This window comes from Canis aureus, chromosome 25, assembly GCF_053574225.1.
Source record: "Canis aureus isolate CA01 chromosome 25, VMU_Caureus_v.1.0, whole genome shotgun sequence".
In the NCBI taxonomy this organism is placed as follows: Eukaryota; Metazoa; Chordata; class Mammalia; order Carnivora; family Canidae; genus Canis; species Canis aureus.
This window is the reverse complement of record NC_135635.1, coordinates 27,014,444-27,040,141: the sequence shown is the minus strand read 5'-3', so window position 1 is coordinate 27,040,141 and position 25,698 is coordinate 27,014,444. Positions and strand designations below refer to the sequence as shown.

Genomic DNA, 25,698 nt, shown 5'->3' with positions numbered 1-25,698 from the left:
ACAACGCAGAATATGGTTATGTAGTACTGAACATTTTCAATAAAATATATTTATTCAAAGAAGAGGCATCCAAAAATAACAGAAGCCTTCTTTAAACTCCTTTTACTGTTTGCTTCCCTCAAGTCCTCATCTCAAATTTGCAGCTCTGGATATAGTGTTCTTTGGTAATAATTCCACCATAAAGATTCTGATAGTCTGGATCATAGGATTGAGTTTCTTGCCGCATTGGAAGATGTGGCAACTATTGAGTGATAACTCATTAAACCCTAAGTTCTGGCCGAAATATCATCTCACCACACTGGCAAGCATGCTGTATTGATGCTCGTTCTAAAACCATACAATATACAGACGAACCATTGGGTGGATAAGATTAAAGAGGGTTCAGAAAACTATGCTTTGGGGCTAAATCTGGCCTGCTATTTACTTTTGTAATCAAAGTTTTATTGGAACACAGCCACACTCAACCATTTAAATTTTGTCTCTGGCTGCTGTCAATAAAAGCACTTGAATAGTTGTGACAGTGATCTTATAGCCTACAAAACCTAAATTTTTACTATTTAATCCTTTACAGAAAAAGTTTGCTGACCCCTAGTATAGAATAATGCTTTTAGTAGTAGCAATATCAGTGTGAAGTCATGTCAGCTGAAGTTCTGATAAAAATTGGGACTTACGGAGATCCCTGGGTGGCGCAGCGGTTTAGCGCCTGCCTTTGGCCCAGGGCCCGATCCTGGAGACTCGGGATCGAGTCCCACGTCGGGCTCCCTGCATGGAGCCTGCTTCTCTCTCTGCCTGTGTCTCTGCCTCTCTCTCTCTCTGTGTGACTATCATAAATAAATAAAAATTAAAGAAAAAAATTGGGACTTATGGCTATTCAGACATCAATGTGAAGTGCTGGAAAGAGTCTATGTGTGACTAGTGACCCACTACCATCCTTTCCTCACATAATCTTTGAATTGTGGTTTTATCAGTGAGTAGTGTGGTTCAGAAGCTTCGTTCCGAGTCTGCATATCCGACTTACCTCTCTCTGAACTTAAAACAACTATGTGTGTTCCCTTCACTCCATTACACACATTCTTTCCTCTCAGCACTTGTTAGGGAGTTCCCTCATAACTTTTTAAAAATATATTTATAGTATTTATTTTTTCAAGTTTTATTTAAATTCCGGTTAGTTAACCAACAGTGTAATATTAGTTTCAAGTATACAATTTAGTGATTCAACACTTATATACAACACCAAGTGCTCATCACAAGTGCCCTCCTTAATCATCATCATGTATTTACCCCATCTTCCCACCCACCTCCCCTCTGGTAACCATCAGTTTGTTCTCTATAGTTAAGAGTCTTTTGTTTTTCTTTTTTGCTTTTGTTTTTTGTTTGTTTGTTTGTTTTTTTTTGGTTTGTCTCTTTCTTTTTTTCCTCTATGATTATTTTGTTTTTTAAATTCCACATATAAGTGAAATCACATGGTATTTGTCTTTCTCTCACTGACTTACTTCACTAACATTATGCTCTCTAGCTCCAACTGCATCATTGCAAATAGCAAGACTTCATTCTTTCTTATGGCCAAGTAATATTCCATTGCATGTATATGCCATATCTTCTTTATCCATTCAGGACCATAGCAACTTATTAGATATGTCTCCCTGAGGTAAGGGAAACAAAGGCAAAAATAAACTATTGGGGATTCATCAAAATAAAAATTTTCTGCACAGTGAAGAAAACAATCAATAAAACTGAAAGGTTTTAGGAATGGGAGGAGATATTTGCAAATGACTTCTCTGATAAAGTGTTAGAATCCAAAATATATTTAAAAAGACTTATACAATTCAACACCCAAAGCCCAAATAATCCAATTTTAAAAAGGGCAGAATACATGAATAGACATTTTCTGAAGAAGATATACAGATGGCCAACAGACACATGAAAAGATACTAAATATCATTTATCATCAGGGAAATATAAATCAAAACCACAATGAAATATAACCTCACACCTGTTAGAACGGCTAAAATCAGCAGTTAAAAACAAAAACAAAAACAAAAAAAACAGGTGTTGACCAGGTTATGGAGAAAGGAGAACCCTCTTGCACTGTTTTTGGCAATGCAAACTGATGAAACCGCTCTGAAAAACATAGAGATTCCTCAAAAAGTTAAAAATAGAACTATCTTATGATACAGCAATTGCACTATTAGTAATTATTCAAAATAATACAAAAAAACACCTCACTAATTCAAAGTGAGACGTGCATCTCTCATAATGTTTTTTCTGTACTCTGTTTTTAAAATGTGGAAAGTTACCTTTTTAGGAAATCCTTAATTTAGACACAAACATATTTTATGGGGCTTCAGGAACACAAAATTAGTTTGATCATACATACTTCTTGGTTTACTTGTTCCCATCTTTGTCCATGCATGGATGCTTTTATTTGCAAAGCCTAGACCTTATCAATAAACTGCATCTAACTGTCTAATTTTCCTCAACCCACCTCCTGTCTCACACAGCTCAAGGTAACCATCCACCTGAATCTTGTGTTCATTGTGAATCTTTCGTTCATCATTTCTTTGCTTTCATTTTTATGTAGCTTTGCATTTATGCATATTCCTGGAGAGAGAGAGAGTGTGTGTGTGCACCCATGCATACATGTATATATTTAATTGTTTTAAACTTCATAAAGAAAGTTTCAGGCTGTGTGTAATTTGAGGGTACTCAAATTTTTTACCTATTGCTGTGATTCATTTATTTTGGTGGATATTATATCATTGTAGTTATTTATTTTTATTGCCAAATAAAACTCCATTGGGTAAATTTACCACAGTTATCACTTTGCCTTTGAGGACATGTGGATTTGTGAGATTACAGAAAATATGTATTGGTCCCTGCTTCTTGTTCCTGGTACAGAGCTCCCCAAACCCTTTTAATTTCTAAAGTGATATGAGCACTAAGGGTATCTTGTTCTAATATTTGTTTTTGACCCCACCCCTGACACAGGGTTCCTGGATATTCTATTGAGAGAACTCTAGATGGGATCCTGGGAGGGCTCCTGCATGTGGGCTGATCACAGAAAGACCAAACTATGATTAAAAGCTTGGAATTTTCAGTTTCACTCTCCCCCCGCCCCCATCTTACAATCTGAGGAGAGATGCTGGAAATGGACTCAAATATTGAATATGTTTATGTAAGAAAGACTCTATACAATCCCAATAGTATGGGGTTCAGAGAGCTTCCAGTTTGGAGAATACAACCCCGTACCAGAAGGGTGACATACCACAACTTCATGGAGACAGAAGGGCCTGAACTTAAGACCCTCTTGGACCTTGCTATATGTATATCCCCACCTGGCTGTTCATCTTTGTTCTTTATCATATATTTAACAAACTGGTAAATATAACTGTTTCCTTGAGTTCTGTGAGCTGCTCCAGCAAATTAATCAAACCTGAGGAAGGATAATGTGAACCTGTGATTTGTAGCCAAATCGAATAGAAGTCGTGGGTAACCTGGGAGATGTACTATTTGTAATTGGCATCTGAAGTTGAGGGCAGTCTTCTGGAATAGAGGCCTTGTGAGATCTGACTCTCTCTCTAAGTAGATAGTGTTGGAATTAAGTACAATTGTAGGACACCCAGCTAGTGTTTCAGAGAATTGCTTGATATGGGGAAAACCTCACACACATCTGGTAACCACAAGTGTCAGAAGTCAAGTGCCCTGTATGAATGTGGTAGTGGTGTCAAAGTAAAGATATACAGAAGAGAAAGATAGGAGGAAAGAATTGGATTTTTTCCCTATGCAAAAGGGAGAACTGTAATTTTCAAACACAGAAATGCTTCTCTGGATTTTGCTATTAAGAAGACCTCTTGTTGTACAAGTGCAAAAACTTCTTTTGAAAATAGACTTACCTGTGGGAGGATGCAACTGAGGGGATGTGAATGTTCAACTTTAGGAGGTATATCCAAACTCTTTGCTGGTAATTATGTTACTTTATACTCAGCAGCAATGCATGGAAGATGCTATTGAAATACAGACTTGGTATTTTCAGACTTTTTCATTTTTCTCAAAAGGATGGATATAAAATGATATTTCACGATAATGATGTGTAATTCCTTGATATGATGTGTAATTCCTTGATTAAAAAAAAGATTGGACATTTTTTAATATGTTTATTGGCTCTATGAGTTTATCCTGTGGTATGCCTGTTCATTTCTCTGGTCTATTTTTCTATTTGGCTGTTTGTGCTTTTATTCATGAGGAAGTGTTCTCTTATATTACTGATTCTAATTTGTTAGCTCTAGGCATTGTAAATATTTTCTCTCACTTTGTTACTTGTCATACTTGTCATTTCATTCTTTATGTTGGCTTTTGATGAACAAAAATTCTTACTTTTAGTATAGTCAGATTTTTCAATTTTTAAAAATATATTGCCAATGCCTATTTGTAACAAGAAAACTGTCCAAAATTTTTTTATTTAAATTTAATTAATTAACATAACATGTATTATTAATTTCAGAAATAGAGTTCAGTGATTTATCAGTTGCATATAATGCCCAGTGTTCATTACATCACATGCTCTTCTTAATGTCCATCACCCAGATATACCATCTTCCCACCCACTTCCCCTCCAGCAATCCTATTTGTTTCCTATGATTAAGAGTCTCATATGGACTGTCTCCCTCTCTGATTTTGTCTTATTTTATTTTCCCCTCCCTTCCCTTATGATCCTCTGTTTTGTTTCTTAAATTCCACATATGAGTGAAATCATGGTAGTTGTCTTTCTCTGATTGAATTATTTCACTTAGCAAAATACCATCTAGTTCTACTCTTGCAAATAGTAAGAGTTCATTTTTCCAATGACTGAGTAATATTCCATTGTGTGTGTGTATATATATATATATATATATATATATATATATATATAGTGATACACATATATCACTTCTTCTTTATCCATTAATCTGTCAATGGATATCTGGGCTCTTTCTATAGTTTGGCTATAGTGGACACTGCTGCTATAAACATAGGGATACAGGTGCTCCTTCAGATCACTATGTTTGTATCCTCTGGATAAATACCTAGTAGTGCAATTGCTGGGTCATAGGGTGACTCTATTTTCAACTTTCTGAGACACTCCCACACTGTTTTCAAGAGTGGTTGTATCACCTTGCATTCCCACCAGCAGTGTACAAGAGTTTCTTTTTTTCCCACATCTTCGCCATTTGTTGTTTCCTGTCTTGTTAATTTTAGTCATTCTGATTGGTGTGAGGTAGTAGTTCATTATGTTTTTTTTAAATATTTTATTAATTTATTCATAAGAGTCACAGAGAGAGAGGCAAAGATAAAACCAATTCAAAAATAAAGTGCTTGACACAGGCAGAGGGAGAAGCGGGCTCCATGCAGGGAGCCCGATGTGGGACTCGATCCTGGGATTCCAGGGTTATGCCTTGAGCTGAAGGCAGATGCTCAACTGCTGAGCCACCTAGGCATCTCTCTCATTGTGGTTTTGATTTGAATTTCCCTGATGTCAAAAGATGTTAGCATTTTTTGTGTGTCTGTTGGCCATTTGTATATCTTCTTTGGAAAAATATCTGTTCATATCTTCTGTCCATTTCTTAACTGGATCATTTGGTTTTTGGGCATTGAGTTTGTTAAGGTCTTTATAAATCTTGGATATTAGCCCTTTATCTGATAAGACACTTGCAAATATCTTCTCCTATTCTGTAGGTTGCCTTTTGATTTTGTTGACTGTTTCCTTTGCTATGTAAAAGTTTTTATATTGATAAAATCCCAATAGTTCATTTTTGCTTTTATTTCCTTTGTTTTTGGAGACATGTCTAGTAAGAAGTTATTGCAGCCGAGGTCACAAGTTCACTGCTGCTTGTGTTCTTCTCTAGGAATTTGATGGAGTCCTGTCTCAGATTTAGTCTTTCATCTATTTTGAGTTTATTTTTATGTATGGAGTGAGAAATAGTCCAGTTTCATTCTTCTGCATGTGGCTGTCCAATTTTCCCAACACCATTTTTTGAAGAGATTGTTTTTTTTTCCATTGAGTATTCTTTCCTGACTTGTTAAAGATTACCATAGAATTGAGGGTCCATTTCTTGGTTCTCTATTCTGTTCTACTAATCTATGTGTCTGTTTTTGTGCTAGTACCATACTGTCTTGATGACTACAGCTTTGTAATAGAGCTTAAAGTCTAGAATTGTGATGAACCTAGTTTTGATTTTCTTTCCAACATTCCTTTGGCTATTCAGGGTCTTTTTTGGTTCAATACAAATTTTAGGACTATTTGTTCCAATTCTGTGAAGTAAATTGATAGAATTTTTTTTTCTAGAATTTAATTTTATTGTAGTACATTAAGAGTCATGTATGCCAGGAAAGCCAGTAATTATTCATAAGCTTAGTAGTTCACCACAGTTTTAGAAAGCACATAATACATTCAAATAAGGCATTACAGAAAGTTTTGTAAAGAATTAAATGTGTCCTGCAATCCTTTTTAAAAAAAAGCCTTGGTCCATTCTGAAAGATCAACATTGAATTTTTAAAAATCAAAAGAAAAGTTTTTTCCCACAAAAATACACGAAGAACCACTTGCTGGCATTTATATTTTGAGTGCCTGGGATAACAGGCCGGTGTTCAAAGGCAGTTCATAACAGGTTGTACCAGGACTCGTTGCATCTGATTTAGCACCAAGTAAGAGTAAATATCCCACTGAAGATGTAGCTGATTTTTTCATCCACCTCTCATCGCCCCACTCTTCCTGCCAGGCCACAGGACATAAGCACGCATCCTTGTTGCCCTACGAAGAAATCAAATTCTCTTCGCTTTTAAAGGGCTACTTACTCAGGCTACACACACAGGTGGAGTTCTTGCCCTGCTGACGGTGGCAGGGAAACCCAGCAGCTGCCCATTGCTTTCACTAGGAATAAAGTCCTTCAACAAACTCAGTTACCTTCCTGGTCCTTTTTAACCTCTCATGTAAATCCTTTTAATTGCTACTAATTTGATTAGTTTACTAATTTTGATTGTTTACTAATTATGATTGTTAAGCGTGTCAGGGAAATTCACCCCAGGCATAACTGATCTATTTCTACTTCCTGAGGACCCAGTATGCTTGCTTTTATGTAGGGCCATGGGTTTGCTTTTCTTCTTGTATTTTAATTTGTCACTCATCACAGCAGATTTTACATAGTGATCAAAAAGAGAAACTGGCAAGTAGATCCTAAAGCACATACTTATACTTCTTAACCTGAGTAATAATCTGAAAACACAAGGCTAATTACATTTTCTGTTGATAATTCAACCTCAGTGCTTTTATAATAACTTCCAATGTCAATTTCTAATAAATCATTTTTTCAATACACATGTTCTCAAAACCTGTCATAGGAAAGTAATATTTTCCTATATGCTAATTTAACACAATTTTATAGCAGACTGAAAATTCTGAATAAACTGAAAGTTTGTTTATGACATAATAAATACAGTATATACGGTTAAGTTTTTAAGTTTCTTACTGTAAAGGCAACAGTGAATTTGCATCCTAAACTAATCTGCATATCTGGTTGCTTGTTTTCTAGAATTTGATAGTGTTTCACAAAACCATGTACCACAGTGCTAACGATGCTGGGTTTTGGCATCAGTCTACAACACATTTCTCTGATGAGATACTTTACCGAGTGACATGGAAATGTTTTTAGCTTCTCCAAAGAATAAGAAAATTTTTTTATCAACCGCTCAGTCTTCTGAACAAAAGTTAATATTACTACCAATTGCTCTTTTAATTAGGACATCTGATGTTTTTAAATTACATACCCATAGAAGATACCCTGGGTAGACAAAAAGATGAATCTTAGTATCGGACTCATTTGGCCCATTCTTAATTTCCAGAATGAAATCAGTAGAAGTGAAACTAATATAATTTTCAAAGAACTCATACATGCCAGTCTCAGAACACGGAGCTTCTAAATGCACAGGCGAGGAGTCTCTGCTCATCTTACTGGTGATGTACACTTTTCCTCATGGAGTAACTGATGCTTTCTGGTTTATTTGTGGAACTTTTGTTTGTAGGAAAGCATACACATGGGGCCAGATCTTGTTGGTTTCTGTTCCAGAGAAGGTTTCCAATACTCCCTTTTTCCGGTAATATTCCAGGACCGGGTGTGTTTGGACTTCATAAGCCTTGAGTCTCTTGACAACCGTCTCTGGCTTGTCATCATCCCGCTGAATGAGAGGCTCCCCTGTCAGGTCATCAATGCCCACGGCTTTGGGAGGGTTGAATTCGATGTTGTAGACTCGGCCGCTGGCCGGATGAATCCAGCGCGCGGTGAGACGCTGCTTAATGACTTCGAAGGGCACGTTCAGATTAATCACTGTGTCTGTCTGATAAGCTCCGTCCAGGGCTTCTGCCTGTGGAAGTGTCCTTGGAAAACCATCCAATAGCCAGCTATATTGGGTGAGGTTTTTCAGCTCATGAAGGGTCAGCCGAGTCATGACCTCATCCGGGATGAGCTTCCCTCGGTCAATGAAAGTCTTGGCTAACACACCAATTTCTGTGCCCCGAAGCATGTCGTCCCGGAGCAGGTCCCCGCTGGAGAGGTGCTTCAGCGCGAAGTGCTTGGTGATGCGCGACGACACGGTGCCCTTGCCGGAGCCGGGCACCCCCAGGATCACGGCGCGCAGCAGCCGCGCGGACGCCCCCTTGGCCGCAGGGAGCCTGGCCGCGCGGGGGCTACGGCCTGGCTGCGCGCTCGCGGGGCTGCGGGCCAATTGATAGAATTTTGATAGGGATTTCATTGAATGTCTAAATTGCTCTAGGTAGCATAGACATTTTAACAGTATTTGTCCTTTCAATCCATGAGCATGGAACATTTTTCCATTTCTTTGTGTCTTCCTCAATTTCTTTCATCAGTGTTCTGTCAGTATACTGATTTTCTATATTCCTGTAGTATCTTCATTTTTTTTGGATAGTTTGTGAAGAAAGTAGAGATAGGAACAAAGAAAACTAAACAAATAAAAAAGCAAGGCAACTATCAACTCCAGGAAAAACAAAAAGGTTGTACAAGACAAGAAGTGTAATTATAGTGTAATAGCAGCCGTGAATAATATTTATACAGTCATAACTATATAAACATTGAATATGTATTTAATCAGAATTATAATTAATGATACTGGGATGCTATCAAAAGCAGTATTGTATGTGTAGTTGTATGCATAATGGATTATTTGAGAGTTACATCTTCCATAGGAAGAAATAGATAAAAAGTATAAGGCCAGTTACTTAGTCAAAAAAAAGAAATGATGCCAGAAAAAAAAAATTGGGTAAAAAGAATATGTAAAGATGGGAACTGGTGTATATCAAAGAGAAGTCAAATCATGTTAAATTTCCTGAATTGTTTGGGAGGATAATGGAAGCATACACATTTTAGAAAAGTACAATGTTTTTGGTTTTTGAAAAGTCAAGTCTGAATGATAATTTATATGGTTAACCAACTGAAGACCTTCCATTGCAATATCTAATGGACATTTTTCAGTCTTCTTTTATTTAACTTATCAGTGGCATTTGACAAGTCTAGCATTCCTTTCTCCTGAAAACTCTCTTCACTTGGCTTTCAGGACACATTTGTTGGTTTTCCTCCTAACCTATGGGTGATTTACTTCTGTCTCCTCTGATGGACCCCCTTCTGCATGATCTTCTAACACTGGAATACCTCATGGCTCAGTTCTTAGTTGTTTTGACTATTTCATATGTTTACTTCCTCAGTGATCTTGTCTAGTTTAAAAGCTTATAAACACTCCCTACAGGCTGATCATTCACAAACAGATATATCCAACCTATTACTACCAAACTTCAAACATATGTCTACTCATCATTTCTACTGGATCTCTAATGGACATATCAAACTTAACATGCACAAAATAGAATAGATCTTCCCCTTCTCCCTTCTGTCACTTTAAAAAAGAAAGACCCTAGTCCACCTTCAGGTTTCTCCATCTCAGTAGATGACATATCATCCCATCATCCTCTGGCCACTTATGCCAAAAACTCTGGAGCAATATTTGCTTTTCTTTATCTTCCAGAATTCAGTGCTGATTTTTCCCAGAGGACATTTGGTCTGACCAGGATAAACAATTGCAAAATGGATCAATTTTTGTGGATTATGGGGCAGAATTTGACTAGAAAGGAAAAAAACAAGAGAAGTTGTTCAGCAAAGTGGGGATGGGATGAGGGGAGAGGAAGCTCTTGGTCACTAATGACTAGTGATTTTATGCCCACTTTTGTCCAGAACAGGACACTTTTATGTCACTTGTCCTGGGAGAATACTTCATGGCATTATTTTTCAGTTTTAGAAATGTCTAGCATACATAACAAATAATATATGATTAACTTCCCCAAATCCTGTTAATTCTTCCTTCAAAATATACCCAGAATCCAAATGCTTCTTTCTGATGCAAACCACCATCTCCTCTTATCTGATGCATTTTGTCTCTGATTTTGACCTTGCCTTCAGAGCATGTCACTCATGTTCAAAGCCCTGCAATGACCCCTCATTTCATTAAACAAGTGCAAAAGTTCTCACATGGCCTACAAAGCTCTACTTAATCTACCTCTTTCCTGATCGTTTCTCACCTCATATCTTACTTCTTTCATACTTACGTCTTTCTTCCTCAGAGCTCTGCTCCAGCCAGATTGGCTTCTTAGCAATGCCTTGTTCATGACAGATATGTTCCCATTTAGGGGTACACTTGCATTTACTGCCCACCACGTTGTCCTTGCTCCACCACTTATAATGCTCTTCTCCCAGACATCAGTATGACATTTTTCACTGCCTTCAAATCTTAGCTCAAACACCACCTTTTTAATGACTATTGACTTTGATGAAAATTGTAAATAGCACACCTCCACATGTATTATTGACCCCACTTTTTTCTAATTATTTTCCATACATTTAGCATTTTTCAAACATACAACCCTATATATTTTATTTATTTTAGTATGTCTTTCCCTGGTAGGGCAGAAAGTTTTGTTTAATTCACAGATATATTCCAAGTGCCTGGAACCAATGCCTGGCTCATAGCAGATGCTCAGTAAATATTTGTTGAATGAATAAATCAGTAAAAAATGTAATGATTTTTAATCTTTTAAATAACATTAGAATGATTGTGTTGGTTTGCATTTGCATAACCCACATGCTCACCTGCTAATTCATTTTATTATTTTCTTCATTACAAAAGTGAAATTTATTGATCTTATTGAGCATATTTGCCTAATTTTGATTAATACGAACTTTTACAAAACTGAAGAAATATATTCAAACTTAGAAATTTACTACATTAAATAGAATCCATGATGATTGGGAGGAAAACAAAGCCATTGCCTTGGAAAACGTATTTAAGTACATACCTGATACCTCAATCAGATCTAGACGTAATTATAGATATATAGGGGTGCCTGGGTGGCTCAATCAGTTAAGCATCTGACTCTTGATTTGGGCTCAGGTCATGATCTCATGGGTCATGGGATTGAGCCCCCTACCTCACTCCATGCTCAATGGGGAGGCTGCCTAGAGATTCTCTCCCTCTGTCCTCCCCCACTCATTCTCTCTCTCTCTCTCTCTCTCTCAAATAAATAAATCTTAAATATATAAATATATATGCAAATATAGATCTAGATGTGAACATTCATATAGATATGTACAATTATTAATTATAAATTTGTCTGCACAGTGACCTACTGCTTGCTCACTGCTAAGCAACCTCAATATAGGAAGGGTAGGAAATGAAAAACTGTGTCTAGTAAAATATGACATGCCTTTTCACAAAGTAAATTTACAGAAGGATTAATTTGGACTGGATTTGTAGGAATGATTAACATGAATTGACATCAGCTGTGGTCAGGAATGGCATAGGAAATAAAACCATCAGCAGAGTCTCCAAATTATAAATCATGTCATACCTACAGCAAAATGTTGCAGATAAATCATAGCGAGAAATACCACAATAAATCATCGAACTCCTTTGAGCTAAAAGCAATTTGTCTGACTTTGCAAATAATATAAAATACTGCCTTCAATTCTGTACATTTTCAAATACCACACTGAAGGGAAATCAGAGATGAGTAGTATGAATAAATCTAACTTGAAGACATGCTTTTCAAGATATAACAAGAGTGAACCAAATGCTTTTGTCTTCAGTTAACTAAATAAAAGTGTGCTAGATTAGGATTATGTTCAGCAATAAGAATAGAAAACTCATAAAGGTTTAAATATAGAGAGATTATCTCAGGCAACAAGAGACCTGGAGGTAGGCCATCCAGAGTTTTAAAAGAGGCTTAATTAAGCCTTAGAGAGGGGTTTTTCCATTTCTCCCCTGCGCATCATTAGCAAACATATCTTCATCTTCAAACTTCTGATCTCATGGTTGCAAGATAGTTGCTCTACCCCTAATCTCAGATCCACATTCCAGACAGGAAGAAGGAGAAAGAGAAAAGGAGGAGCTAGCAGTACCTGTGTCAGGAGAACAAAGGTTTCCTAAATTCCTGGCTGACTTGAACTTACTCAGTGGCCAGAACTATGTCTCATGGCCACCTCTGCCGCCAAAGGTATGGAAAGACAAATATTTTTAGGTAGCACACTGTCAATTTAAACAAAATTGGGATACTGTTAGTGAGGAAGAGGTGAAGAATGTATATTCAGTAACCAACAAAAAGCGGATGTATTATAAAGGCAGTAAAGAAAGAGAAGAGAATTTCACAGAGAATAGAACTTTGAGAAACAGATACATTTAGGGGCAGGTGAAAGAAAATGGATCATCATAGGACAGAGAGCAAAAGGGCCTAGAGATTTAAAAGGAAAATAGAATACTGTTGAAAGACTTATCTAAGTTTTGCAAAATTATTAGGTTTGTATGTTATGACACATTACTAAATTACTTTTAAATAGGAAGATCATTATATTATGATTCCATAATATAGCTATCTGATAATTGACATTAATATTCCTTTTGAAATGGAGCATTGAGGGATCCCTGGGTGGCGCAGCGGTTTGGCGCCTGCCTTTGGCCCAGGGCGCAATCCTGGAGACCCGGGATCGAATCCCACGTCGGGCTCCTGTGCATGGAGCCTGCTTCTCCCTCTGCCTGGGTCTCTGCCTCTCTCTCTCTCTGTGTGTGACTATCATAAATAGAAAAAAAAATTGAAATGGAGCATTGAGGGCAGCCCTGCTGGGGATCAAACCCCATGTCGGGCTCCCTGCATGGAGCCTGCTTCTCCCTCTGCCTGTGTCTCTGCCTCTCTGTGTGTGTGTCTCTAATGAATAAATAAATAATCTTTAAAAAACATAATACGAATTTAAAAACAAAATCAATAGAGAATATAATGTAGTATTTACAGTATTATTTGAAAGAACATATTTTTTCTTCTTAAAACAGATATATGTTCTCATTCATTTGGGGAATATAAATAATAGTGAAAGGGAATATAAGAGAAGGGAGAAGAAATGTGTGGGAAATATCAGAAAGGGAGACAGAACGTAAAGACTGCTAACTCTGGGAAACGAACTAGGGGTGGTAGAAGGGGAGGAGGGCGGGGGGTGGGAGTGAATGGGTGACGGGCACTGGGGGTTATTCTGTATGTTAGTAAATTGAACACCAATAAAAAATAAATAAAAAAAAAACAGATAAAATTCTTTGATAAAACTATTTCTAATGCCAATATGTTTTTTATTATTTATTTATGATAATCACAGAGAGAGAGAGAGAGGCAGAGACATAGGCAGAGGGAGAAGCAGGCTCCATGCACCAGGAGCCCAACGTGGGATTCGATCCCGGGTCTTCAGGATCGCGCCCTGGGCCAAAGGCAGGCGCTAAACCGCTGCGCCACCCAGGGATCCCCTAATGCCAATATTTTAAAAGAACTAAAATAAATTAGCCACATCCATTTGATACCATAATTTAGCATTTTTTGCATTTGGAAGAGAATATGCTTTACCTTCTTTATACTTCCATTTATTTTATGGGAACTACAATTTCAATAAACAAAAAGTAATAATGCAAAGTGTTGTTCCTTTCTTTTCCCTTAGTATATTAACTAGCTGTGGGAAGTATTTTACTTATTTATCATAAAACAATATGAATTTCTCTTATCTTCAGTGTAGCTGTTGTTAAATTGCCTTATACACTAAAATGGAAAATAGTAAAAAAAAAAAAAAAGGAAAATAGTTAAGTATTAAGATAAGTAAACAATAATTCCATTCCAGTGGCCTTTTTCCATTTCCTCTGGGTTCCAAGATGTTCTTCTCCTTGCCTTCCCTAAAGAAGAACTAGCTTTCATAATATGTGGGAGGATCTTGACCCTGGAAAATGAACCTAAAGGTCCTTAGGGGACTGGGCAGTCTCATGTTCCACCTAATTGCTAATTCACTTGGGACATCTACACTGAGCACTCACTACTAATTGAAGATTGGGGATATAAAGGGAGACTAGTAATAAACCCAGAGAATTAAGAAGGCTATGGTGGTGGGGTGACAGTCAGGTGGGATAGTAGGTAGTTTTAAAATAAGGCCATATAAGGCTAACTTCAGGGGACGACAAGGTGCTATTGAAACATACAGAGAGGACACTTAGCTCAGTTTTAAGGACATTCAATAAAGCTTCTTTAAAAAAATGATTTTATTTATTTATTCATGAGAGACACAGAGAGAGAGAGAGAGGCAGAGACACAGGCAGAGGGAGAAGCAGGCTCCATGCAGGGAGTCCAATGTGGGACTCGATCCCAGGACTCTAGGATCATGCCCTGGGCTGAAGGCAGGTGCTAAACCACTGAGCCACCCAGGGATCCCCCCAGTAAAGCTCCTTAAGGAAGGTGATGGCTGGCTGAAACCAAAGGTCAGTGAGAATTGCACTATGGAAAATCAGTTGGAGGAAGAGCATTATAGAAAAAGTTAGGTGCAAATGTTCAGAAAAGAAAGAGCATGCTGTAATCTGGATGCTGCCAGTGTATTTCAGTGTAGATGGAGCACATTGTGAGTGAGACCATGTGAAAATAAGAGGCTACAGAAGTAAATAGGACTAGATTTCAATGGGTTTAAAGTACTATTTCCTCCTAGAATGTTTTGTTTTCTTGTCTAAGCTAGTAATACGAATTAGAATCACTGTTGTACTCCCTACTATTTGATTTATTAAATCAAAACACAATAATTACTAGGGATATCAGTAAATAGCTGTAATTACATGGTAGATTTTTCTATTTATATAGAATGATTATTTCCAGAGTTTAAAGAATTAAGGGGGGGGGGGCATTGTAATTACTAGTTTTAGAGTGAGCCACTTAGAGAAATTGTACCTTCTTAATATTATAGTACAACACTTAAGGAAAATATTACAGGAGACAATAGTAAATAGCAAAAAAAAAATCAAAATAGTAAATACTGTAATAACGTGAATATAGTAAAAAAAAAAAAAAAAGTAAAAAGAAAATAGCCATTCCTCCAAGAAGAATGAATACCACAAAAACATATTAGCAGTAAAATTAAGATTGGGAATATTCGATTCAGGCTTCACACATGCTATTTACCAGAAATTTGGGAAGAATGTTCATTCATTTTGACAAAATGGTGAACAACTCTACTACTGGGAATTTTAGCTGGGGTCAAAATTGCAGATGGAAAGAACTTCTTGGAGAACAATTCAGCAGTATTGCTTTGCTTGAATGCATCACGAAGAATGCGCTTCCAAAATACAAAATCCCGCACTGCTGGGCGAAAGGCAGCGAGGCCGGTACTGCCCGTGCCTCCGAGTCTACAGGCTCAGCCCACGCCCAATTCCTCGCAAGAACGAGCAGCGACAGCTCGGGGCAGCTCGTGGGATCCCAGAACGCTCCGCCGGTGAGAACTCTGGGCTGTGCTCAGACAATCCGCCGAGCTCCTCGTGGAGACCCATTCCCTTTCCTTTTGTTTCGTGTCTTCTCTTTATCCAACCTGCGTGGAAAAAACCACATCCAGGGGTAGAGACGGTACAACAAAGCCCTGAAGTCAAAGGGACATCCTCGGGATCCTCAATCAGCCCGAAGCGCAAACGCAAGGACACTAAGTGTGAGCCGCCGGGCACCCGTAGCTGAGCTTCCCAGGCTCCTACGCGGGCACCGGAAGTGGCCGCCCAGCTTGACTTCCGCTCCCAAAGCACACGCTCCTGAGGCTCGCGTTCTGGTTGTTAGGAAACCACCAAGGAGTTTGAGAGCATGGAGGCCGCGCGCCCTCCCTCGACGGCAGGGAGGTTCGTGGTGGTCGGCGGAGGCATCGCGGGTGTCACCTGTGCTGAGCAGGTAAGCGGGCGCGCAGAGTTCCGCCGCTTCCCCGGCCTGGGGCGGTGGCGCTCAGGGCACCCTCCCGTCTCTCCCAACGTCCTTCCTCTGGATCCCTGTGAGCCGCTGTTAGCCGCTTCCTCCCCCTCCCCCCCCCCCCCCCCCGCCACTCCTTCTTGCTCTCCAGGTATTAGAGACTGTGAGGTGGCCCTTGGACGAAGTTCTTAGTACCTCTCGCTTCGCTCAGCCGCAGGGAGGAGTGGGGAGCAGGTGTTTCGGAAGGGGACCCCGAAGCCGACGGAATCAGACTCTGGGCCTAGTTATGCCAGAGCAGCAAGAGGCCTTAAAACTAAGAAGTACTTGGTCAGAAAATTCAGCCTCTTTTCTTAGTTAGTTGATGGAATCCAGCTTCCAAGTAAACGCCAGGTCCTTAGTTCATCGTCAATAACTGATTAAACCCTTACGTTGTTTCCTATACTTTGAACTCCCAAGATTAAAAGAGATTTCATCTTTAGTAATGTTTTGTAAAACAACCAGCAAGGGATTAAATGTATCTGGGGAGTGCTTTTCTGATTATAGTGACTAATCAGACTATATAGATAGATAGATATTTAGTCTAAAAAGGACTAGGTTTTTTTTTTTTTTGTCGTTGTTAAGTCAACATTTTAAGTAAATATAAGCAATTATTGAAGTCACAGAAGTAGTGCAAGAAATTCGAGTTGTTTGCAAACTTTTAATATAAGTAAATATTAAATATAAATATAAATAAGTAAATATAAGCAATTATTGAAGTCACAGAAGTAGTGCAAGAAATTCGAGTTGTTTGCAAACTTTTAATATAAGTAAATATTAAATATAAATATAAATAAGTAAATATAAGCAATTATTGAAGTCACAGAAGTAGTGCAAGAAATTCGAGTTGTTTGCAAACTTTTAATCTCCAGGTCTGTATTTTCCTTCCCCCCCCCCCCCCCCCCACCAAGTAAACACTTAAGATCTAGACACTGTACTAAGAGCTGATTAGTTATTTATAAACAAAGCATGCTACTTCCTTTTTAGGACTCACAGTCTAGTAGAAGAGACATGTGGATAAATCGTTCCAATTTAGGGTGCCTGAAGAGTTGGTAGGGCATGAATTGATGGGATCCTTTCGTTTCAGTATAGAACAATGGGCAGAAGTTCACCAAGTAGACATGAACAATCAGATGGTCCGAAGGGAGGCTAGGATATAATGTCAGGTGGAAAAGCATGGCACTACCTGAGAGCAGCAAAGTTCAACGTACATGGTGTTGAGGGGAGGTAAGCGGAGATGAAGCCAGAAAGGTTGGCAGAGGCCAGATCATGTAAGTCTTGCTAAGAATTTAATAAGAACTTGCAAGTAGGAGCTGTGGCCTAATGTGGTCAAATGAAAAATTTTGAGAGGTGATTAGCTCCAGTGTGTTTAGGGCAGGGGCAGCTGGTTAAAATGAGACTGTTAGGCCAATTGGAAGGCGAATTTAGTAGTATGAAGAAATTTTGAGGGCCAGGTGTAGCAATGAAAACAAAGTAGGGAAATAAATCATAGAAATACAAAGAAAAGAAAGGTAAAGAGAGTGGTAATATTATCAAGTTATTATACAAAGTTCAAATAAAGTGATATTAAGAAGAATTGGTGGAATTTAAGGATGTATAGGTGAATTGAAGATGCTCTTTTTTTTCTTTATGGAAGTATTGACATACAATATCCTATAGGTGTCTGTCTCTCATAGTGATTGGATATTTTCATACATTATGAAATGATCACCTCAGTAGGTCTAGTTACTCTCTACCACTATAGAAAGTTATTACAATATTGTTGATTATGTTCTGTATGCTGTACATTACATCCCTATGGCTTATTTTATAACTGGAAGTTTGTTCTTCTTAATCCCTTTAACCTAATTTGCCTGCCTCCCCCACCCCCAACCTCTTTCCAGTCTGGTAATCAACAGTCTGTTTCTCGTATCTATGAATCTGTTTTGTTTGGTTTTTTAGTTTCCACAAATAAGTGAAATTATATGGTATTTATCTTCTCTGACTTATTTCACTCAACATAATACTCCCTGGGTCATTCATGTTGTCACAAATGACAAGATTTCATTTATCTTATAGTTGAATAATAATATTTCATACCACATCTTTTTAATCCATTCGTCTATCGGTGGATGCTTAGGTTGCTTCCCTAGCGTGGCTATTGTAGATAATGCTGCAGTGAGCATAGGAGTGCCTGTATCTCTTTGAATTGCTGTTTTTGTTTTCTTCAGGTAAATATCCAGAAGTAGAATTGCTGGGTCATATGGTAGTTCTGTTTTTAATTTTTTGAGGCGCCTCCATACTGTTTTCCATAGGAGCTGCACCAATTTACATTCCCGATAGCAGTATACAATGGTTCCCTTTTCTGCATATCCTCACCAACTCTTGTTATTTCTTATCTCTTTGATAATAGCCAGTGGGACAGATATGAGGTGATGTCTCACTGTGGTTTTGATTTGCGTTTCCCTGATTAGTGATGTTGAGCATGTTTTCAAGGGTGTTGACCATCTGCATGTCTTCTTTGGGAAAATGTCTATTCAGGTTCTCCCCATTTAAAAAGAAGTTAAATATTGTGTAATATTTTATTAACCTCAATTAGATGTATGATATCCTCTCCCATTCATTAGGTTGTCTTTTTGTTTTGTTGATGGTTTCCTTCTCTTTGCAAAAGTTTTTTAATTTGATTTAATTTCATTTGCTTGTGTTAGCTTTTTAGCTTTTTGTTTTACCTTGCCTGAGGAAAATAGTTCAAAAAATATTGCGAAGACTGGTGTCAAAGAGCTTATTACCTGTGTTTTCTTTTAGTGTTAGGGTTTCAAGTCTTATATTCAGGTCGTTAACCCCTTTTGAATGTATGTCCATATATGATGTAAGGTAGTGGTCCAGTTTTATTCTTTGGCATGTAAGCTGTCCAGTTTTCACAATATTATTTATGAAGAGACTTTTTCCCCTATTGTACATTCTTGCCTCCTTTATCAGAGATTAATTGACCATCTATGGGCTTCTTTCTGAGCTATGTGTTCCATTCCATTGATCTGTGTGTCCATTTTTGTGCCAGTACCATACTACTTTGGTTAATACAGCTTTGTAGTATGGTTTGCAATCAGGGAGCATAATACTTCTAGTTTCGTTCTGCTTTCTCAAGATTGCCTTGCTATTTGGGATTTTCTGCAGTTTCATACAAATTTTAGGATTCTTTTTCCAGTTCTGTGAAAAATGCCATTGGTATTTTGATGGGAATTGCATTGAATCTGTAGATTGCTTTGGGTAGTATGGACATTTTAACAACACTAAGTCATAAGTCTTCTAATCCATGAGCATGGTAGATCATCCCATTTATTTTTGTCTTCCTAAATTTCTTTTCAGAATATAGGTCTTTCACTTCTTTGTTTAAATTTACTCCTAGTTGATGCAGTTGCAAATGGGATGCAGTTGTTGATGCAGTTGTAAATGGGATTGTTTTCTTAATTTCTCTTCCTGATAGATCATTATTAGTGTATAGAAATTTGACCACTTCTGCGTATCAATTTTGTATCCTGAAATTTTACTGAATTTATTTTATTCTAATAGTTTTTTGGTTGAACATGCTCAGTTAACAGTGGTATAGAAGGTAAAGAACTATTTCTGCAGTGAACTATTTCTCCACTTGGTGGAGTTGAGGAACCGGAGTATAATTTAAGAAGATTCTTTCAAGAAGTTTAAAGTGGGAAAGAGAGAGGTGGTAGCCAGAAGAAAATGATGAAAAATGGCAAGTTAAGCCTCTAAATTCTGTTCTTTTTTTTTTTTTTTTTAAGATTTTATTTATTCAAGAGAAAGGGAGGGAGGAGCAGAGACACAGGCAGAGGGAGAAGCAGGCTCCATGCAGGGAGCCCAACGTGGGACTCGATCCTGGGTCTCCAGGATCACACCCCGGGCTGAAGGCGGCACTAAACCGTTGAGCCACCTGGGCTGCCCAATTCTGTTGAAGCTAATACTAAAATGGTTCTGTTTTCCTAGGGTGTATACTGGTTCGACATTTGGAAGAGGCAGAATAGTGATGCCAAAGCATTTGGGAAAAGTCAGGCTAAGAGTCTGAGTTTTTATTACTAGTAAGGATTTGCTGTAATATTATACTTGTGCAAGGAAGTGAAAATATTATTTTAAAATAAATAGAAGTTGGTTTAACTGTTAATTAGGAAAATATTTTCCTCTCTTTCTCTGCATGACTTTAAATTGGTATGTAAAGTAGTTTAAGTAAATAAGGAATACCTCTTTGCATCATGTTTCTTGTTCAGCAGATCTTTGTTGTGTTTAGTATAAATATATCCTTCGTTTTGTCAATATCAGAGTTGAGCATTACTCACCATCACCCCATAAATAGGAACAAGCCCCAGAGTAATGAAGACCATTAGATGTTGAAAAGTGAGTTTATAGTTTCCCAGGTTAGTAACATTATTAAAGTTGCATTATCCCCCATGGTATATATATATATTAACACTTAATCTTATTTACCATATATTTTCTCCCAACTTTTTTTTTTTTATAAGTTGGCTATTCAGTTTCCATCAGAAGATATCCTCCTGATAACAGCTCGCCCTGTTATTAAAGCGGTTACAAATTTCAAGCAGGTAAGAATCTATTTATAACTTTCTTAGTATTCGGGTTTTTAGTTTTTATTTATTTTATTTTAAAAATATTTATTTATTCATGAGAAAGAGAGAGAGAGAGAGAGAGAGAGAGAGAGAGAGAGGCAGAGACATAAGCAAAAGGAGAAACAGGCTCCCGCAATGAGCCTGATGCAGGACTCGATCCCAGGACTCTGGGATCAGGACCTGAGACAAAGGCAGACACTCAACCACTGAGCCACCCCAGGCATCTCAGTATTAATGTTTTTAAGTTTCAGTGACTTTGATAGTAGTGTAATTACAGTTTTCAGATGTTTAAAAGGACAAATGTTCTTTTGATAGTCATTTTAAAATCAAAGCTCAGTTTAGAATTAAATTGAATACAAAAAGTACTCAAATGATTTGAATTTGTAGTCCTTTTTTTTCTTCCCATCTTTTCCTCCCACTCAGAATTACTTTTCAGGAAATTTTAAATAAAGCTCTTTTGAGGAAAAATGCTATGCAAATGTAAACTATGAATACAAATACATTTGGATATCCGATTTATGTGCAGTTGTATATATACATATGTATATAGTGTATGTGTATAAATGTGTGCCTTCGCAAATCAGAAAAGTGCTTCCTAGGCAAGTTTACACTTGCAGATAATGTTTCAGATGTGTAATAAGCATCTCAAAACACCTAGTAGTTCCATGAATTTACATTACATGCATCATATCATTACCTTAGGAGTCTGAAATCATTTGGGTCATGATATAGAATAGTGATCTCTAAACATTTTTGATATGGTGTACCTCACATCAAAAAAGTTTCGACTGATGTCCTAATATATGTATATTTACATATTTATAAATTATGCATATACTGAAGTGTTATAATGCCTATGCAAAAAAATTACGTAAGTAAATCTTTTGTTCCCATAATTCAGGGAAGAATCCTACCATAGTCTTTAATATAAGTTTTCCCTTATATTCTGATAATAAAACTTTCTCATGTTGTAAACCCCTAAGACCAAAGGTAATTTAATACAGTATGTTGATCCTTTATAACCTGCTTGGAGGTATGTAAGAGATCTTACTACCCAGGTACAGCCAAAGGACTTACGGCAGGATTGAGAAAACAATAGAATAAATTATGGCTATCAATCTCTTAAAAGAGAAAGCATATATATTCATTTAAAGGATCAGAATGTATTGCTGGGCCTTACAAGTGTTTTCCAGAATGAATTTGGTGTAACTCTTACGTAGTTATAAGACTTGAGTTCAATTTTTGCTAATTTTGTAAATTTTGTACAGTAGAAGGAGAAAAAAATCTTAGGTTTTAGGCCTAACTTATTTTCTGGCTGCTTGGTTAGCCGTGGCTAATCTCTATCTCAGTTGCTTCACTTATAATATTAGGATAATACCTTCCTTGCTTACTTAACAAGGTTGAGAGTTTAAGATATACTAACATGTGAAAGTGCATTGGAATAACAAACATGCAAATATCAGCTAGTCTTAATATTCAGGAGTAGGAAATTGCATCCTTTTTCTCATTTTTTGAGCATTTATACAATGTATCAACCAGTGTGCTAGGCACCCAGAATATAGAGATAGAAAGTATAGAACATACAACAAAAAGTCACTACTGATTATCTCTGGAATCAAGGGACAGCAGTAGTGGTGGGGTAGTGTGAGATTCAGAGAATGATAAAGAGGCACATTTTATTTTATATTAGGTACTGTTTGCTTTCATGGCATGTGTAACTTCTAAAGGAGAAAAAAGATTACTAATAATAACTCACATTACTTCTAGAACATTTACTATGCACCAAACACTCTTCTAAATGTTTTAAATGCAAGAAGGGATCCCTGGGTGGCGCAGCGGTTTGGCGCCTGCCTTTGGCCTAGGGCGCAATCCTGGAGACCCAGGATCGATTCCCACATCGGGCTCCCGGTGCATGGAGCCTGCTTCTCCCTCTGCCTGTGTCTCTGCCTCTCCTTCTCTCTGACTATCATAAATAAATAAAAAAAAAATTAAAAAATATATATAAATGTTTTAAATGTATTAGTTTAATCCTTAAGTAACTCTATGAAGTAAGTTCTTTTATTACCCTACTTATAGATGAGGTAAATGAGTCATAGTGAGGTTGGGTCAATGTCTGAGGTGTATATAGATAGGTTTTGAATACAGGTCCTTTGCCTTCATGGCCCTCATGGTTAATGAGTAGACCTTTCTCAGAATGATTCCTTTCTATTGGGGGCAACAGATCTGTGAGACATAGTTATCATACAATATGGGAATTGTCCTGATTGTGGCAAAAAACAAAAACAGCTGAGGTCATATTGCAATATGTGCATAATCATTTTTATAAATGTATTATGAATGAGTGCCAAAGCCTGCCTTTGGGGATCCAGAAAGGCTTTACAAGAGTACATTGAAACTGAGACTGAAAGAGTAGTAGGTTTCCCCATGTCTGTAAGAGGTAAATGGAGGCAGGCAAGTGCCAGGTGCATGAAAGTATGTGGCTGTGCAATATGCTGTAAGAGGTACTAATTCAGTGCTGCTAGAGTAAAAGTGTGAGGTGGAACCAGTAGGCAGGGACCTGACCATTATGGGCTTGTATGCTATGTACAGAATTCTATTTTCTCCAGATTTAGATGATGCCAAACTTTTGGAGGATTTTCAGTAGGTGAGAACACTGGAGATGATAACTTAGTATTCATCATTGTCTCAGTGTCAGCTGAGCCATAGGCATGGGATGCAATTTATACAATGAAAGAGCCCAGCAGCAGGGTCCTGTGGAACACTGACATTTAAAGGAAGGTCACAGAGAAAGGAAGACCTGAAAACAGCCACTCTTATTAGTCTAGATTGAGGAGAACTATGAAAGAGGAGTATCTCTGAAGACATGGAAGGCAAAAATTTAATTAAGAGAAGTGGTCAGGGACAGCCCTGGTGGCTCAGCGATTTAGTGCCGCCTTCGGCCCGGGTTGCAATCCTGGAGATCCAGGATCGAGTCCCACGTTGGGCTCCCTTCATGGAGCCTGCTTCTCCCTCTGCCTGTGTCTCTGCCTCTCTTTCTCTCTGTGCCTCTCATGAATAAATAAATAAAATCTAAAAAAAAAAAGATTAAGGTGCCCCCTTAATCTGTCTCATGTTGATTTAAAAAAAAAAAAAAAAGAGGTCAGTGGTGTCAGATCTACAGGAATAGTAAGGTCAGACAATGACTCAAAAAAGTGCCTATATCTAGTAAAATCTTGGTGACTTTGAGGCAGTTTATACTGTTTTCAGAAGTTAGTGAAGGTAACTCTAACATGAAGTCACCATAACTTTTCTTTTTTGAAATTTAATTGGAAAGGTAGAAAAGACGGGTGGCAGCAAATAGAGGACATGAGGATTAGCATTAAGTTGAGTTTTATTCTTTTAAGATGAAAGATACTTTAGCTTGTTTACCTGTTGATACTAAGAAATCAGTAGGAAAGGCCATACATAAAGGAAAATAAGGAATACAGAATAAGGAAAGAGTTCTGAGGAGGTGAGAGACAGTGGGATATAGAGCACAGATTGCTGGATTCACCTTGAAAAGGTAAAAACCGGTCAAGGAAGGCAGACTAAGGGGAGAAATGTATAGATGGTGGAAAGAAGTAGTAAGAGTTTTTAGTCTCCTTGAACCTCGGAGTAAAATTATTTGCTGGGAATGCAGAGGAGGATAGAATGTGTTTGGGAAACAGAACAATGAACATTTGGAAAAATTACTGAGGGATGGAAGATGTTACTCTTCTCACTATATTGACCCTTAAACACCGATTGTATAAGAACAACCATGGCTAAAGTGTACTAGGGGTCCCTGTATTCTTCTCTGCTACAAACTCAGTTAAATGAATTAAAGTCAGTAAAAAAAAAATGCTAATTTTATTAAATCCTGACTCTTAACTGCACATCTTTTTAATACCATGTATGATGGAATGGGATGTAGGCATAGGCACTTGTTCTATGCACAGGAGTGGTAGTGTCTCAAGGAAAAGCAGTTGTGCAGTTGCCAAGTTGCAAGAGGAACTAATTCCTCTTTTATGAACACCAACTTTACTTGAAAGAACAACTGACAAAGTAATTCATATTTGGAAAATGAGTGAAGTGAGCCTATCCCTTCAAGGAAAACAAGTGACAGTATTTGTTGCCAATTAGAGCTTTCAAGTCAGAATTAGAATTTTGGAAAACTTATGTCTTCACTGTGAGTCTCATAGTACTTAAAGACTTCTCTGGTGAGATTGTTGGTGATAATAATGATTTTTATGATATTGTAGTGATTTGAAATGTGTTAATGTTGGGAAGATTTCCATTAACTTAGGAAACCACTATTGTCCACATTATGAATGTGATGTTACAAGATCCATTCAAAGTGCAAGATAGACCAGTGGACTTCACGGTAACAGAGTATGAAAGATTATTTTGATATGGTTTCAAATTCTACATTGCAACTAATCTTTAAGAAACCATGCTTGTTGGGTTTTAGTGTAACATCAAAGAATTAACAGTTGCCTGAAAAGGCTGCATATCTGTGTGAGGCTGAACCGTCTCCATATACTTCAGTCAAATTAACATACTGCAATAATTTGAGTGCAGAAGCAGATCTTTTATTAAGGTCAGACATTAAAGAAATTTGAAAAAACATAAAACAGTACCATTCTTCTTAATTTCATTTGGAAAAATTGTTATTTTTTATTAAAAGGATATTATAAAATGTTTAACATGTTTTGGATTTTTTATTCTAATTGAATT

At 37.5% G+C, this 25,698-nt stretch overlaps 1 protein-coding gene and 1 pseudogene across 2 annotated transcripts in view; one reads left to right on the top strand and one right to left on the bottom strand.

Annotated features, from left to right (window-relative positions):
* Window positions 1-6,309: 6,309 nt before the first annotated feature.
* On the bottom strand, window positions 6,310-8,568 carry LOC144297128 (GTP:AMP phosphotransferase AK3, mitochondrial pseudogene; annotated as a pseudogene).
* Window positions 8,569-16,120: 7,552 nt separating this feature from the next.
* The window catches only part of LOC144297122 (pyridine nucleotide-disulfide oxidoreductase domain-containing protein 1), a 27,558-nt gene continuing 17,980 nt past the window's right edge, over window positions 16,121-25,698 (top strand). The window contains exons 1-2 of one of the 2 annotated variants that reach the window (XM_077870827.1): window positions 16,121-16,303; window positions 20,860-20,940. In XM_077870827.1, coding sequence (XP_077726953.1) covers window positions 16,220-16,303; window positions 20,860-20,940 — 165 coding nt within the window. In that variant the 5' untranslated portion in view covers window positions 16,121-16,219. The remainder of the gene's footprint in view (window positions 16,304-20,859; window positions 20,941-25,698) is intronic. The other variant, XM_077870826.1, reaches the window with a different exon arrangement.